The 15,673-nt window shown below is 48.7% G+C and overlaps 1 protein-coding gene, 1 long non-coding RNA gene and 1 other non-coding gene across 12 annotated transcripts in view; 1 reads left to right on the top strand and 2 right to left on the bottom strand.

The window, feature by feature from the left end:
• DST (dystonin) overlaps positions 1-15,673 on the top strand; it is a 512,241-nt gene that overhangs the window by 98,005 nt on the left and 398,563 nt on the right. For 5 of the 10 annotated variants that reach the window (XM_081519063.1, XM_081519065.1, XM_081519069.1 and 2 more), the window contains exon 4: positions 7,833-8,040. In XM_081519063.1, the coding sequence (XP_081375189.1) occupies positions 7,833-8,040 (208 nt within the window). Of the gene's footprint in view, positions 1-7,832; positions 8,041-14,659; positions 15,150-15,673 lie in introns of those variants that run through there. The other 5 variants (XM_081519066.1, XM_081519067.1, XM_081519070.1 and 2 more) reach the window with 1 other exon arrangement.
• LOC145516961 (uncharacterized) lies at positions 10,164-15,432 on the bottom strand. The gene is made up of 2 exons (XR_014061878.1): positions 15,089-15,432; positions 10,164-10,780 (listed from the first exon to the last, which is right to left on the bottom strand). It is a non-coding gene; the product is annotated as an uncharacterized LOC145516961 (long non-coding RNA).
• On the bottom strand, positions 11,307-11,378 carry TRNAR-ACG (transfer RNA arginine (anticodon ACG)). The gene has a single exon. It is a non-coding gene; the product is annotated as a tRNA-Arg (tRNA).

A 15,673-nucleotide genomic window follows, 5' to 3' on the forward strand; every position in this document is an offset into this window, starting at 1 on the left:
TCTGACCAGAGATCAAATCTGGGCTGGGGCCCCTGCCTTGGGAGTGAGGCGTCTTAGCCCCTGGACCGCACTGGGGAGGCCCTGTGTCATATTTCAGAGTCTGCAAACTAGTTCTCAGTGTCTCTGTTTCTATAGTTTTAATATGATTTCATTAAGGCTGACATGCAAAAAATTTTGGGGTATTTTTGAAAGGTTTTTACAATTTTCAAACAACCTGAAATTTTACATATTTCAAACAGTTTGAAACTGTTTTGATACTTCCCATGCTCTTTCTTTTAACTGTCTGTGTGGGAAGAGGATTTATGGAAGTGTGAGAACACCCAGGGCCGGAGAATCTTGGCGTTGGAAGAACATGGAGTTGGTGTGAGGTTGTCCTCAGTGAAGGCTTGGTCTCTTGGGTAGGAGGGAGCTCCCTGATGCCCCAAGCTGTCCTTACCTGAGCAGTTGTATTTTTTGGAATGGTTTCTTCATCATTGTGAACTGACTCCTGTCTCCTGGTCATTTCCGTGCTTTGGGCTGAAGTAAATACAGAGCAAGTCTAATCCTTTGGGCTCTCCAAATCCATGGTGAGAGAGTTGGGGGCTGTGAGCATGCTCTGCGTCCCTCTGGGGGCCTGGGACCACATTCTGGGGCACTTTGGTGTCCAAAAGACCCAGGCGGAACCGCAGCCCCACCTTGGACTGAGAGGACGCCTGTGGACAAATGACTTAGCCTCCCTAATCGTACCTCCTGACTGGGTTACTGTGAGGATTAAACTGGACAGTGAGTAACAATGCTCAGTCCAGCCCCTGACTTCAGTCACTGATTAAGCGATGCAGAGTGAGAACTTGTTGGTTAAATTGAAAGGAAGGAAGTCTTGCAGAATGCCTGAGAGCTGAGCCAAGACAGCCTAGAATCTGCGGCTAGGCTCTTCAGGATATGAGTCTGGTACTTGCCTCGTAGAGCGTCCCTCACAGCTCCAGAAGGCGTTGGGGAGCGCTTCTCCTGCCTGTATCCCATCAGTGAGGCTGGTTGCCCCGGAAACCTAACAGCAAGGACCACTGTAACCGGTGCACAGTCTTATACCCTGGAGAGAGTTTGTGTCCTGAATCTCAGTGTCCTTCTTTCAGAGGCTGATGAACTGGGCTTCTCCACTTAGAAGGAAACCTTGGACTTCCTTCCCTTTCTGCTCCAAATCTCCTCCCTGATTTGGATCTAAGAACTTTCCAGCCTACCTCCCTCTGACCCCTTTCCACCCCACCCCTCTTCTCTAGCTTCACCAGGCTCTCCTCCTCTTGGTTAACAGTTCCTGCAAATCTCTCCTGAAAAGAGAGAGTGAAAGCCAACCTAGGCCCTACCAAACCAGAAGTCTCCCCGCTTACTATTTAAAGGTAGCTTCCAGTTAAGAGGCTGATTAATAGTCATTATTCAATGAGCAAGTACCTGCATTGTTCAATTAGTTTTGAAAACATTTTAAATTAAGACAAGCACACAGCCCCCAAAGTTTTCCCTAAGTCATTTTGTCTTCAATGGGTTAAACACATTTTCCAACATGTTCTGTTTTCTTCCATACCTATTTCTTTGTGGTACAGATGGTTTTCCTTGAGATTTCTAAAATCAGATAATGTGCCCTTGCTTTTGGACTTATTTCCAAATAGGAAACTAGTATAGAACAACAGTCTTGGGCCAGATCAAATATTTTTATACATTGTGTAAGAAGTTAGTATTTAGTATTTGTACTTACCTAATCCACAGAGGTTTCACTTCACTTATTCTAAATTTTTTTTGGTGGGAGTTTATATAAAATTATAAAAATTATGTGATACTGCACCAGTTTTGTGCTCACTAGATTGTGAATAACACAGAGGTGCCTTTTAAATATCTTTCCACCTGTTGGAAAGATGCATCTGTGATTGGGACAGAGGCAGAGAGAGCACCTTGCTCTGGGGTCCCCTTGACGTCGACATCTGTTCCTGTTCTTCTCCAAGTGTCTATGAGATGCTCTGGGAGACCTGGGTTCGATCCCTGGTTGGGGAAGATCCCCTGGAGGAGGGCATGGCAACCCACTCCAGTATCCTTGCCTGGAGAATCCCATGAGCCTGACAGACTACAGTCCATGGGGTTGCAAAGAGTCGGACACTGAGCGACTTTCACATGAGCAATTACTTAGCTAGGTTTTGTCACCAAGGACATAAACCCGGGGGATCTGATCTTGTGAGAACAGGCCTAGACTAAGCAACACTTAATAAAGAAACAAACCAAAAAAGACCTTGCTCCGTGTTTTCCCAGCCCTTCATTTTGAAAATATTCAAATTTACAGCAGAGTTGAGAGCAGTACAGTGAAGACTTACTGTTAACCTGTTGCCACATTTACCAATTCTTGTTTGTATTGACACAACTGGAAACAAATGCAGACAGTGTGAATTTAGATAAGGCTGCTTTTCTGCGTAACCAAAGTACCGTTTGCGCATCTCAGAAAGTTAACAGTAATTTCCCAGTTTCAGCTAATAAACAGTTGGTGATCCAGGTTCACGTTCTCCCCATTGTCTCTAACATGTCTTTTTAGCTTAAAGAGAAATTCAGACTCCCACCAAGGCTCATAACTTTGTTGTTAGGCTTCCACTGTCTTTTTAAATTTAGCAGAGGTCCCTGCTTTGGGTAGTGAGTGTGTTTTGTGACATGGACCTTTTTCTTCTTTGAAAGAGTCCAGGATAAAATTATCTTAGAATGTCCCTCAATCTGAATTTGTCCAGTTGATTCCTCACAGGCTTTTAATTTTCTTGTTAAATTTTGGAACTGTGCTTACAGCAGTGTGCCGACATCCCAGCTGTGTGGGTTTGTGAGAGGCCGCGTGCCCTCCTCTGGGACTCGGGCCGTCTGGCGCGTCTCGGGCCCTTATCTCCGCGTGGTTTCTTGCTGCCTTCAGAGAATGCCAGGCAGAGGCAGCTTCCTGGCACCTTCCTCCAGACCCGGGTGCTGAGGCTGGGCGGCTTCCAGGGTAGGCAGCTCCATTGTGCTAGTCCAGATCCCCCACCGGGGTTTCAATTAGAGGGGTTATTGTTTAGTTCTCCTGCTAAAAATGTCGCATTATGTCATTATTCTGGCTTTAGGAGATCTGGGTTGTTTTTACACCATGTGAATGAATTGGCAATTAGGAAAGTCATTTTAAAGCTTTCGGTGATCTAAGTCAATTGTTCAAACTGCCTTAATAAGGAGGTTGTAATGAGACACAACGCATGGGTTTTTTGTTTCTCACCACCTAGTGTTTTTGTTCTTGGTTGTAGAGATCCGATGTCAGACGGGAGGAATCTCACAGTTATTTATTTAAGAAAAAAAGTCCAAATATTAAAGACACGATGACCCGGGCAACTGTCTTTACTCCCCTGATTACCTTTCCTCCCTTCTGAATGCTCCACATTCTTCCCCCTCCCCCCATTTTTTGTTCTCAACATACAGGCCAAGTGGGGTTCACAGTTGATGATGTAACTTGGGGGCTTACCCCGGAGCCAGTGAATCCCATAAAATCACATGCGAAGTTTGTGTGTGTTTGCTTATGGGCTTTGGTCTGAAGAGAGGTCTCCCTGGATTTCAACTTTTAGAGGTGTCCATGAGCCCCAGACAGTTAAAATTACTGCTTTAAATGGTTATTTCTTCCTGTAGCCTTTGATATTTTCTCTGACCCTTGACGTAGTATCTTTTCCTTTTCAGTAATCTTTTTGTATACTATTTGTTTTATATTAAAAAATTATAAGGAGTAAAATTAAATTCATTCATAGCCTTAGTCGTCACCCGGAGATAACTGCTGTTTACACACTGGTAGGTAGTTACCTATCTGCCTATTTGTCTATAAATCATCTATCTTTCTATTCATTTCCACACATACACACACACATACACACACACACAATTTTTTTTTAATAGGAATTATTCTGTATGTACCCTTCCTTCCCACTTTGCTAAATGTAGATCAATAACATTTTTGTTTAATTGCTGCAAAGTAGTCCACTGTATGGATATACTGTCATTTATTTAATGAATTCCCTATAGACATAGATATTTATCTTTTAACAGGAATCAAACCTTAGGCAACAGCAGCAGAGCAGGAGGAACTTGGGTCTTTCGCTGGTCCCAAGAGTTCTCTTCCTTTGTCTGACCTTCCAAGCCCCACATCAGAGGTGAGGTCTGGACTTTGGGTCAGAGAACACCTTTGCTTTTTTCAAAAGAAAGAACTGTACCCCCAGCTCTTTCCTCTAACCCCCATGGCAGAGATGTGAAGTGGCAAGTCATTTCAAATCAATAAAGAATAGTCTTGGAGGGTCAGTAGACTTCAAAGCAGCTTCATTTTAATCCATTCTCAGGAAAAAGAATCAGGAAAAGAATATATATATATATATATAACTAGATCACTTTGCTGTACATCTGAAACTAACACAACATTGTAAATCAACTGTACTTCACTTTGTTGTTCAGTCACTAAGTCTTGTCCAACTCTTTGCAACCCCATGGACTGTAGCAGGCCAGGCTTCCTGGTCCTTCACCATTTTCCAGAGTTTGCTCAAATCCATGTCCATTGAGTCAGTGATGCTGTCTAACCATCTCATCCTCTGCTGCCCCCTTCTCTTTTTGCCCTCAATCTTTCCCAGCATCAGGGTCTTTTCCAATGAGTCTGCTCTTTGCATCAGGTGGCCAAAGTATTGGAGCTTCAGCTTCAGCATCAGTCCTTCCAATGAATATTCACGGTTGATTTCCTTTAGGATGGACTGGTTTGAGCTCCTTGCAGTCCAAGGGACTCTTAAGAGTCTTCGCCAACACCACAGTTCAAAAGCATCAGTTCTTCGGTGCTCAGCCTTCTTTATGGTCCAACTCTCACATCCATACATGACCACTGGAAAAACCATAGCCTTGACTGTACAGACCTTTGTTGGCCAAGTGATGTCTCTGCTTTTTAATATGCTCTTTAGGTTGTCATAGGTTTCCTTCCAAGGAGCAAGTGTCTTTTAATTTCGTGGCTGCAGTCACCGTCTGTAGTGATTTTGGAGCCCAAGAGAATCCGTCACTGCTTCTACTTTTTCCGCTTCTATTTGTCATGAAGTGATGGGACCAGATACCATGATCTTAGTTTTAAGCCAGCTTTTTCACTCTCTTCTTTCACCTCATCAAATATTTAAAAAAATAAAAAAGAAACAGAAAAACAATTATCAATAGTTTATCCAGTGTGCCTGATATTAGGAAAGTACAGGTGAGTGGTGGAATTTTCAGCCTCCTACCTGGAACACTTGTTTTAGAAAGTCTGCTTTATTCACTGGCATGGATGCCACTGACATTAGAAATGAATGCAAATATATTAAGATTCCAAATATATTTTCCCCAAATTTGAAGACAGAAACCATAGACAACCTTCATTCATTAAAATAAAAGCATTCATTGAACCACACACTTGTAACCTAAAAGACTAACTTCAGTAGCCCTTAAAAGGTGGCCAATTTAGTCTCTATCTTGTTGGCAGCCAAGAGCCAACACCAATCACCACTAATTAAAATAGAAAATTCAAATTCAATAAAGCAGCCAGATAAGGCTAAAAAGATATAGAAAAAAAATTTCTGTATTGCAGAGTGAATATGTCTAAAATTTAAAAAGTGTGTTAAAAGGTAATTCTCAGAATATGAAGCATATAAATGATAAAAAAAAAAATCCGTTCTCAATTTCCACAGTTCACATGGGCCTAATTTTGTATAGTTTACCTTATATTTAAAGAGTGTTCATGAAGATTGTTGTGGAGAAAAACCCAGATGCTTTGATGGTGATAACGCTCGAGTCCTGTAGCCTGGGAGAGACTTGGCTGTGTACAGGCCAGCGTGCTTTCCCTCCTTCTGCGTGAGTCTCTCCCTGTGCTGTGCTGTTGAAAGAGGTGCTGCTGATTGTCTGGTCTTGCTTTCTCTTTCACCTGTTCACCAAGGACACGTCCAGATCAGAGGCTGCACCAGTCAAACACCCTTGGGTCCAGGGTCCTAAGTGTTCCCATCTGGCTGGGGGATAAGTGGTGTTTATGTCATAGCATAAATCACGTTTTGCTCTTCCATTAGCTGAGACTCTAATCACTAAAAAGATTTACTTCATCTACAAAAATCAATAATCAGAGTTTTTGGGTGGGGGCGGTTCTTTAACCATTTATTCCCCAAGTCTGTCTATAAACAATCAAATGACTACTCTCAGTGAAAGAGTGCATGAGACAACAAGAAATACAAGCTCACAGATAAAAGATGACCTTTCATAAGGACAGGTAGGAAGCCAGTTTAAGGAAGACAGAAGGCAACCAAGGAAACCCATTACCTTTTTGAAAGTCTTTAAGAATGTCATCCTTTTTCATGGACCTACCCAGCAACACAGCCTTATAGAGCTCGAGACGAATTTTGAGAAAAACATGGAAAATAAAGTAGGTTGATAGTAGCATCCTGTGACTGACTTAATGCCTCCTAACAACTCTGTGGATTCCAGTGAATACAGAAAATCAGTTGTGTTTATTTCTTTGCCTAGTACACGATTTCCACTAAGAAAACACACAAAATCTAAATAAATTGATAATTAGCCAAAGCGATGTAAAATGGAAAACTGCTTTTGCGGGGAAAGAGTAAAGCCAAAGGTAAATCTTAGACACTTTGCAGGAAATAGTACGTTTGCTTTTAAAATGCTGGTGCTGGTCAGTAGAAGTGCATCAGGACCACACTTCCCTCGTGCCTGACTAGACAGAGGCCAGATCCTGACTCACTTCTGGTTTATCCCTCACGCTTTGGGAGGTTGTCACATAGCCTGTTTGTTTCTTTTTTTTTTTTTTTTGCCATGGATGCTTTATCTTGTTTATAACCCCGTTCAGTTAGCAGCCTCCTTTCAATGGTAAATGTGTGGCTCACTAAATTATCACAAACTTAACCCAACCAAAGAGGAAGGGCTACTGACTGGTGCCTTTTCCCTGCGGGGCAAACAGCCGGCCACGCCCTGCGCCGGCTCTGCTCCTGGAGGGAGGGCCGAGGTCTGGCCGCGCACGCGGTCCGAGCCGCGTCTCCGGTTTCCCTGTGTGACGACGGGGCGGGCCGGGGCTCTGTCCCATCCCCACGCGCATCCCTCCGTCTCCATCGCTGGCAGCTGCTCCTCTGCTCGAAGTTTATATGATCTCGAGAGCTCTAAACCGAGTTCAGACGTTTGTTTATCGGTGCTGTCTTTGGCTGCTGCAAACAGCCTTTTGTGCCCTCCGGGTCTGCAGAAAAGGCTCTTCTCAGAATCAGCCCCTCCTCCCTCCTTCCTCCAGAAGAGTCTGGGAACCAGCTTCAAGCTCAGGACGAAAAATGAACTGAACAGGACGAGGGGCTCAAACCTGTTCGGAGGGGACACTCGGAGGGGAAGCGGAAAGGAGTTCAGGACTCAGCATCCTGCGTTTGTGCTTTGTGTTTGCAACTTGGAGCGAGTTGCATTAATGAATTAAGCAGCAGCTCGTAATGGAAAATCTCGGTCCCGGCCTGGTGGGGGAGCCAGATACTCTAGATTTGTAACAGGAAGGCTGTGGATTCTGGCTTCATTGTTGGGCCAGTCATCTGTGAGCTGGTGGCCGGACCACAGGCCACACACTTGGGTGCCCATCTTCCTGGACCCGGAGCTGCCCAGGCCTTGTGGCTGGGGTTGGAGCCGGGGCCGGGGGAAGATGGTGAGCGCTGGGGTCGGCCCTGGGACGGGTCCCCCCGCCGCGCGGAGGAGGGTGCGGGACACGGACTCCCTTTGGGGGCAGGGAGGGGGCTGCTGAAATGGACGAGCTGACGCGAGTGCCCTGCCGCTGATGCTTTTCTCTGTGTCATCCGCTGTAGAGCTCCGGGAACGTGTCCTATCGCTGCTCCATGTCTTCCTCTGCGGATTTTTCTGACGAAGATGATTTCAGCCAGAAATCTGGCTCTGCATCTCCAGCTCCTGGAGACACCTTACCCTGGAATTTGCCTAAACATGAGCGATCGAAAAGAAAGATCCACGGGGGCTCGGTACTGGACCCCGCGGAGAGGGCAGTGCTTAGGATCGCAGGTAAGAGCGATCGGAGGGGAGCCCGGCTGGGGGGCGCGGAGAGGTGGAAATTCACCCACCGGCTCCCCGGGGGCCCTGTCTGGCCGGGAGCTGAGGCTTAAGGTGGGGGAGGAGGATGACCATGTTTACTTTCTGTCCGGATTTTATCGAAGGAGCAATTGGCCCTGTCTGCTAGTGACTAAGCTGTTTGGCCCTGTCTTCTGGTCGGAGGAACCGGTATCTTTGAAACCAAGAGGATATTTACAGGCATCTGCATTGAAGTTTCCTATTTATGTGCAGTCGCCACCGTGACAGTCTGAAAGTATTAACTCGGTGTTTCCCAGTGTGTTTGCTGGAAGCTTCGTTTCCTGTTTGCCTGGGAGCTCTGAGCCACCAGATGTATCAGGGGGCTAGATTCCTGGGTTCTGGTACCCAAGATTGCATAGGGCTGTCTACGGTTCTGTTTTTTTCTTTTCTTTTTTTTTTTTTAGCATATCATCTCTATTAGCATCATGTGTTCATAGCAGCTCCTGCCTTCGGTGCTTTTGAGGGTTTAGCCATCACGCATCCCTGATTAATTAATACATGGGAGGGACCAGTGTTTCTCTTCTGTTACCTGGTGTTCCCTTGCACTGCCTGTAGGTCCCAGAAGTGATGGCTTGTTTTACTCAGCTGCAAGCTGAGCCTGCTGTGGAAATCTATCCCCCAGCCTGCAGTGCCCGTGTGGTTTGTGTATATATGAGCTATGCTTTTTGAGGTGGTTGTTACTCAATTTTTTTCTCAGAAATGGCAATGGGGTAGGTTGGGGTGTGTCCTGGGGGGGCTCTCTTGCAGAGGCCAAAGGCAAGGTGTTTACCAGAGTTGATTTTTATGGTGGATAGGCCTCTTCCCCCTCCCCCTCCCCCTCCCAGGCCCCTGCCCACTCAATTTCTCTTGCTTCCCACCATCATGCAGAACTGGAACTCGTCTTCCTCCTAGGGGGCTGCAGGGGACTAGCTCAGATCCTGGCCACCGTGGTGGCCGAGAGTCCCCCAAGTGTCCCCCCAGTGGGATTTTCTGATTACGGGAAAAATAAACAGCGCCCAGCCAGCCATTCTCTCATCTGGGTTTCTGGGGCAACAGCCTTGAGCTTCTTCTGGCTTCTTTTGTGAGATGCTGGCTGGTCTCACCCAGGCCTTTGACGCGGAGGGTGGAGGCGGGCAGGGCAGGGAGGGTGGAGACAGCTTGGGAGCCAAGTGAGAGCGAGCAGGGCGGCCGGGGGGTCGCGGAGAGCTGGGTGGGCACCAGAGGGTCGGGTCACTGAGGCCGGATTCCGTGCCCTGTCATGACACCCCCAGGGGGCGGAGGAGACTGTGCCGAAACTAGGGTACCAGATACTTGTCTCAGCGGAAAGGGAAGACGGTGACAGGTGGGCTGGGACAGGCGGTGCTGTGTGGCAAGCCTGGGTCTCCAAAGCAGGACGCCTGGACGGCGGGAGGTGCTCCTGGGCGGAGAGTTTTGATGGACGTGGCAGAGATGGGCATTTTGCTTTTGGTAGTGAAGGAGGGGCTATGAGAGAAGGAAGGGCACCTGTTCATCAGGGGATGAGATTACATAAACTACCAGACAGGCAGCCAGCAGTGGCTGGCGGTGGTATCCGGCGGTGTGTACGGCTGGTGGGGAATGGAGGACCTGGGCGTTCTGATGGGGTGCAGTGGAAAAGTGGCGCTTGGTCAGGGGAGTCTCGGCTCTGTGAGGGCGAGGCCACACCTTACTTACTGTAAAAGGTTTGCTATGAAGTTAGCGGGAGTTGGTACACTGGAGACCTCCGAGTTACGGACTTTTAAGATTACATTAGTTCTTCAAAAATAGAACAAGACAAAATAAAACAACAGACAGAATAAGGGGCTCTAGTATGGAGGTGTACTAATGACCGTGTTTAGGATAAACACTGGTAAATTGGTTATTGCACACAAATCACATCCATCCTCATACACGGAGCGTACGTTGAGGGGTCAGTCTACAAACACCTGTTTCATCATCAGGTATGAAGTTCAGATATATTATGTGTTAAATTTGTCACACAGCATCCAGGATGAGGGTAAGGGAACAGGTCATCTGAGGGGATGTGGTACAGTGGAGAGCTGGAAAACATATCATTCAGATTTCAGCTTCTCATTTTATTAGACATTTTCGCACTTGGCCTGAAACCTAACCTGTCTGTGAAGTTCATCCCTAGCAAGAGACAGGGCAAGGGGCAGAAAGGGTGTGGGGATGTCCAGTGTGTTCATTATTTAGTGATAACGGAATTGAAACTTGGACATGGTTATTTGTGTTTAAGGTTGTAAAAATAGAATGGAATGAGGAAATGTCTCGAGTCGAGAAGACCATATGGTTTGGGGGATCCCGTTAGTCACTCACGTTCCATACATGTTTATTACGCTTCTGGGATAACATGAAGGTGCGCTCTCAGCTCTGCCTTGGGAGCAGTTCTAACCTCAGACGGCGTCAGTGAGACGGTCACAGCATGGTGAGAGGTCAGCTGTGCCGGCTGTGAGGACCGGGATGAGGAGAACCCAGAGGGAGAGTCTGATGACCCCGGGTGGGGACGAGGCCGGGCAGCTTCCTGAAGGGCTTCCGGGGGGCTCGCTGCAGGAGGGAAGATTTCATGAGTCTGATGGACTCCTGCGAACTGGAGGTCACTTCCGCGGGATGGAGCTGCAGACGCACAGCAGGGAGGTGGGTTCAGGTGGAAACTGCAAGTCATCTGTGCAGCGGAAGCCTGGGATTTGTAGGGAAGAGTGGGAACTGTTAGGATGCTTTGGGGCAATTCTTCGGAGACTGGACTATTTAGCTGTCAGTAGTGGGGAATCCGGAGAAGGCAATGGCACCCCACTCCAATACTCTTGCCTGGAAAATCCCATGGACGGAGGAGCCTGGTGGGCTGCAGTCCATGGGGTCGCTAAGAGTCGGACACGACTGAGCAACTTCACTTGCACTTTTCCCTTTCATGCACTGGAGAAGGAAATGGCAACCCACTCCAGTGTTCTTGCCTGGAGAATCCCAGGGACGGCGGAGCCTGGTGGGCTGCCGTCTATGGGGTCGCACAGAGTCGGACACGACTGAAGCGACTTAGCAGCAGCAGCAGCAGTGGGGAATCACTTGAAAATGTAAAGTGAAAGTGAAGTCGCTCAGTCGTGTCCGACTCTTTGCAACCCCATGGATTGTAGGCTACTAGGATCCTCAGTCCATGGGATTTTCCAGGCAAGAATACTGGAGTGGGTTGCCATTTCCTTCTCCAGGGGATCTTCCCGACCCAGGGATTGAACCTGGGTCTCCTGCGTCGTAGGCAGACGCTTTACCATCTGAGCTACCAGGGAAGCCCTGGGAAAAAGCAGTGCAATAAGATAATCAGATGTACATTTCTGAAAGTCTTCTTGGTGATGGTGTCACATGTCTGATACTTTATCGTTTTAAAAGTGATTCTGCATTTATCGCAGTGTCTTCATGTTAAAATCGGAGCCTGTCATGCCATATATGCTCTTCTGATCTCTCAGGGTCAAGGTGAGAATGACATGGTAACGTGGAAGGAAAGGGGCTTTATTTCCTTTAACATCATAACAGGCAGATTTGCTGTTTTTACCTGCAGGATATCGTAAGCCGGGTTTTTCAGTCTTGAAGTGCTTGTGAAGGTACAGGGTTTGTTCGTGACAATGCTATTTTAAACCATGGATATTTGTCCCATGTGAATTCTTTCAAGTGAAGAATTGAAAGATCTTGGCAGAGTCAAACTTTGGATTTTAATTCCTCCTCTATCACAAACCAGTTGTGTTTTCTTGGGGAATTTACTGAGTGTTTACTTCTCACCTTCATTTTGTCTATCCAAGGATCATGGCTATGGTGATTAAAGTACTAAATGCAAAACAGTTTGCAAATTCCCTGACACATGGAAAATGCTCTATGAGTCAGGGCTGACTGATGGCCCTATGCTCTCATAAGCACCTGATGAAAAGTAAAGTGAAAGGCACTCAGTTGTGTCCGATTCTTTGCGACCTCATGGACTGTATGTACAGCCCATAGAGTTCTCCAGGCCAGAATGCTGGAGTGGGCAGCCTTTCCCTTCTCCAGGGGATCTTCCCAACCCAGGGATTGAACCCAGGTCTCTCACATTGCAGGCAGATATTTTACCAGCTGAGCCACAAGGGAAGCCCATATATTATCTCATTCAGGTTTCTTGACAATTTTATGAAGTAGGCACTGTTACTTTCAGGGCTTCCTAGGTGGCACAGTGGTAAAGAATCCTCCTGCCAATGCAGGAGACCCAAAAGACACGGGCTCAATCCCTGGGTTGGGAAGAAACCCTGGAGTAGGAAATGGCAATCCACTCCAGTATTCTTGCCTGAAAAATTCCATGGACAGAGGAGACTGGAGGGCTACAGTCCATGGGGTTGAAAAGAGTCGGACATGACTGAGCACACACACTCTTATTTTCTCCAGTTTTTTCAGCCCCGAAATCTGCCCAAAGAGGAGAGACTCTTCCCAAGGTTCTAGGAAGTGGTGGAGCTAGGATCTGAATTCAAGCCATCTTGACTCGAGGGACCAAGCTCTAAACTGTTATGCTTTTGCTTCTTCCTTGTGGAATACACTAAGATTATTAGCAGATTGATCCTTGATTATCATTCCAGGAATATACATTTACCCCAACAACTGCCAATGCCGCTTGTTCCTTTTGACTAGTTCCTTCAATGGACAGTTAAAAATCACTTAAGTATGCAGTGATTATATTCACAAAACTGGGTCGCCCAGTGAAAGTGAAAGTCGCCCAGTCGTGTCCGACTCTTTGCGACCACATGGACTATACAGTCCGTGGAATTCTCCAGGCCAGTATACTGGAGTGGGTAGCCTTTCCCTTCTCCAGGGGATCTTCCCGACCCAGGGATCAAACCCAGGTCTCCCGCACTGCAAGCAGATTCTCTACCAACTGAGCTATCAGGGAAGCTACCGGGGTCAATTTCTGATGAAGGCTCAGACTATGCCTTCAGTGACCTTACTCGTTGGGAGGGAGACAAGACAGTTAAAAATTTTTTTTTAAAATGGAAGTATAATTGATTTACAATGTTGTGTTAATTTCTGCTATACGGCAGCAGTGATTCAGTTATATATATATATATATATATACACACACATATATATGTATATATTCTTTTTTTCATATTTTTTTCCATCATGGTTATCACAGGATACTGAATATAGTTCCGTGTGCTATACAGTAGGACCTGGTTGTTTACCCATCATCTATATAATAGTTTGCATCTGCTAATCCCAAGCTCCCACTCCATTCCTCCCCCAAGCCTGTACCCCCTGGCAACCACAACTCGGTTCTCTGTGTCCATGAGAGACAGGAGAGTTCTGAGAGATTTATTTGTACCTATGTGATTTGTAAATGGAATGACTCTTAGGGATCCAATTGCTAATCCTTTCAGTTCAAGGTGTCCCATATGGTCCGTGCTTGTTGCCTCATGAACTAATGTGCACATAAATGCGTGCCAAGTTCCAAGAAAACTCTAGTGATCCTAAACGCTTAGTGGGGTGTGAGATCAAACTCAGGTCAGTGGTCAGGATAGAAAAGAGAAGTGTGGTCCTGTTCTGTTTGGAGTCACAAAAATAGGCCAATTACTAATGCGAAGTAAAGCTTTCCAATTCTAACTTAAGGAAGTTTTATGCAGAGTATACAGTTTTCTCAAGACTACTCATTCCCATGTAACAATTCATGGAAAATGGTCCAGATTCACATCACTGAAAAAGAAGACTCATCAAGGACAAAAGGTCAGTACTCATGAAAGAAGAAATAGGGAGGGGAGATGTGGCCAGAGTCATCAAGCAGAGTCAACAATGAAGTGGCTCATCTGATAATAATCACAGCTAGCACGTACAATGTTGAGATGTCACAAGTTTGTGATATGATGATATGATATGATGAACTTTATGATATGATTATCCTGATACAGACAGGGTAAGTCACTTGGCCACGTCTCACGGTTAGGAGCCGGGTTTCCATCCAAGGCCGGCCGACTTCGGTCAGCCCTGTTGACTACACGGGCTGACGTCTGGGTACCAACCGGTTCCTCCAATGGACCTTTCAGCTGACCACGTCAGTATTCCATTCGCCGCGGTGAAGGGAATCGTCCTCATTTTGCTCCGTTCGGCAGAGCGCAGTGCTGCGCGGGTTGAGCCGCGGCGGGGAGGAGCAGGTGGCGGAGCCCGGTGTCCCCGGCGGCGCCGCGGCGCGGGCAGGCCCTGGGGGGCGGCAGGGAGGGGCCGCCGGCCGCGCCGGGGCCGCGGGGCGCGCAGGCGCAGGCGGCCCCCGAGGCGCGGACCCCAGCTCCCCCTCCCGTGCTCCCGGCGCGGCCGCGGGGCCCGCAGGCTTCCCCGGTTCCACCCCGAGCCGCGCGGGGGTTGCGAGCGCGGGAGGCGCGATCCGCGGCTTTGTTCCCAGGCACCTGTTGTGGGTCCCAAATAGAAACCGCGCCCCTGGGATCGGGGCGGCGGCCCGCGCCCGGGGAGGGGCCGAGCGCTGCCCGCCGGAGGCCGCCGCCGCCCGCCCTCTCGCCCGCCCCCTCCCCGCGCTCCCCCTCCCGGGCGCGGGCGCGCGTCTGCGGCGCGGCGGCCAGGAAATGCCGCAGATGCGCCGCGGAGCACCGCGGGCGGAGGCAGCGCGCGCGTCCTCCCGGCCCCGAGCGGGCGCGCACAGCCGGGCCCCGGCGGCCGCCGCCTCGGCTCCCGAGGGTGCAGGCGCCCGCCGCCCCGCGCCCGCCCCCGCCGGGCCCCGGGCTCCCCCGCGCCGCGTGGCGCCGCGCGCCGCCGCCGGGCTCGCCCGCGCCGACCGTCGCTGAGACCGCGGGGCGTCTCCCCGGCCGACCCCCTGTGCGCCGCGCGCTCCCCCCGGCCTGCCCTCCTCGCGCGATTCCGTGCCCGCGGCTGCCCCTCGCTGACTGCGGTCCTGTCCGGGCTTCGAGCGGCAGAGGGGGCTCGGCCGGTCCCCGCCGAGATAAACCTGGGCATGGCGGGGTACCTCTCCCCAGCCGCCTACCTGTGCGTGGACGAGCAGGAGTACCTCCAGGCCTACGAGGATGTCCTGGAGCGGTATAAAGGTATGTTGCCCCCGCGCCCGGGCGGGGCACAGACCTGCGGGGTGACCATCCCCTTTGCTTGACAGGAGCCACTGCTGCTGGGGCACAAGTAAACAGGTGTCTGGACCAGTCCTGGCACTGAACCTGGTCTTTTGGGGATGAGATTCCGTACCCCAGCGCAGGGAGGGTGGCCAGGTGGGCGATGGCCCGGAGACACCCTCGGATGGGCGGTACAGTGCGGGGGAGGGGTTTGGTTTCCGAGAAGCACCTTGCGTTTTTCTCCTTTGTAAAAGCTCTTAAGCACTACGCATAATCATCCTTCTTCCTGGGAGGGTGGTTACCGGTTCTTTCTCCGTGGGATTACCAAGTCATTGCTGCCCTTGCTTGATACGGGATATTGGTTAATCCTAAAAAAAAAAAAAAGGTTCTTGGCTTCTTAAATAAATGGACTGTTTCACCACTGAGAGCATCACCAAACCATTTTTCTTAAAATGATTTTATTTGAAAAGTTTATGGATCGTGACTGTATTTATTCCTACGTATCG

The sequence above is a fragment of the Giraffa tippelskirchi genome, chromosome 8 (genome assembly GCF_054371585.1).
Source record: "Giraffa tippelskirchi isolate mGirTip1 chromosome 8, T2T-mGirTip1v1.2.pri, whole genome shotgun sequence".
NCBI lineage: Eukaryota > Metazoa > Chordata > Mammalia > Artiodactyla > Giraffidae > Giraffa > Giraffa tippelskirchi.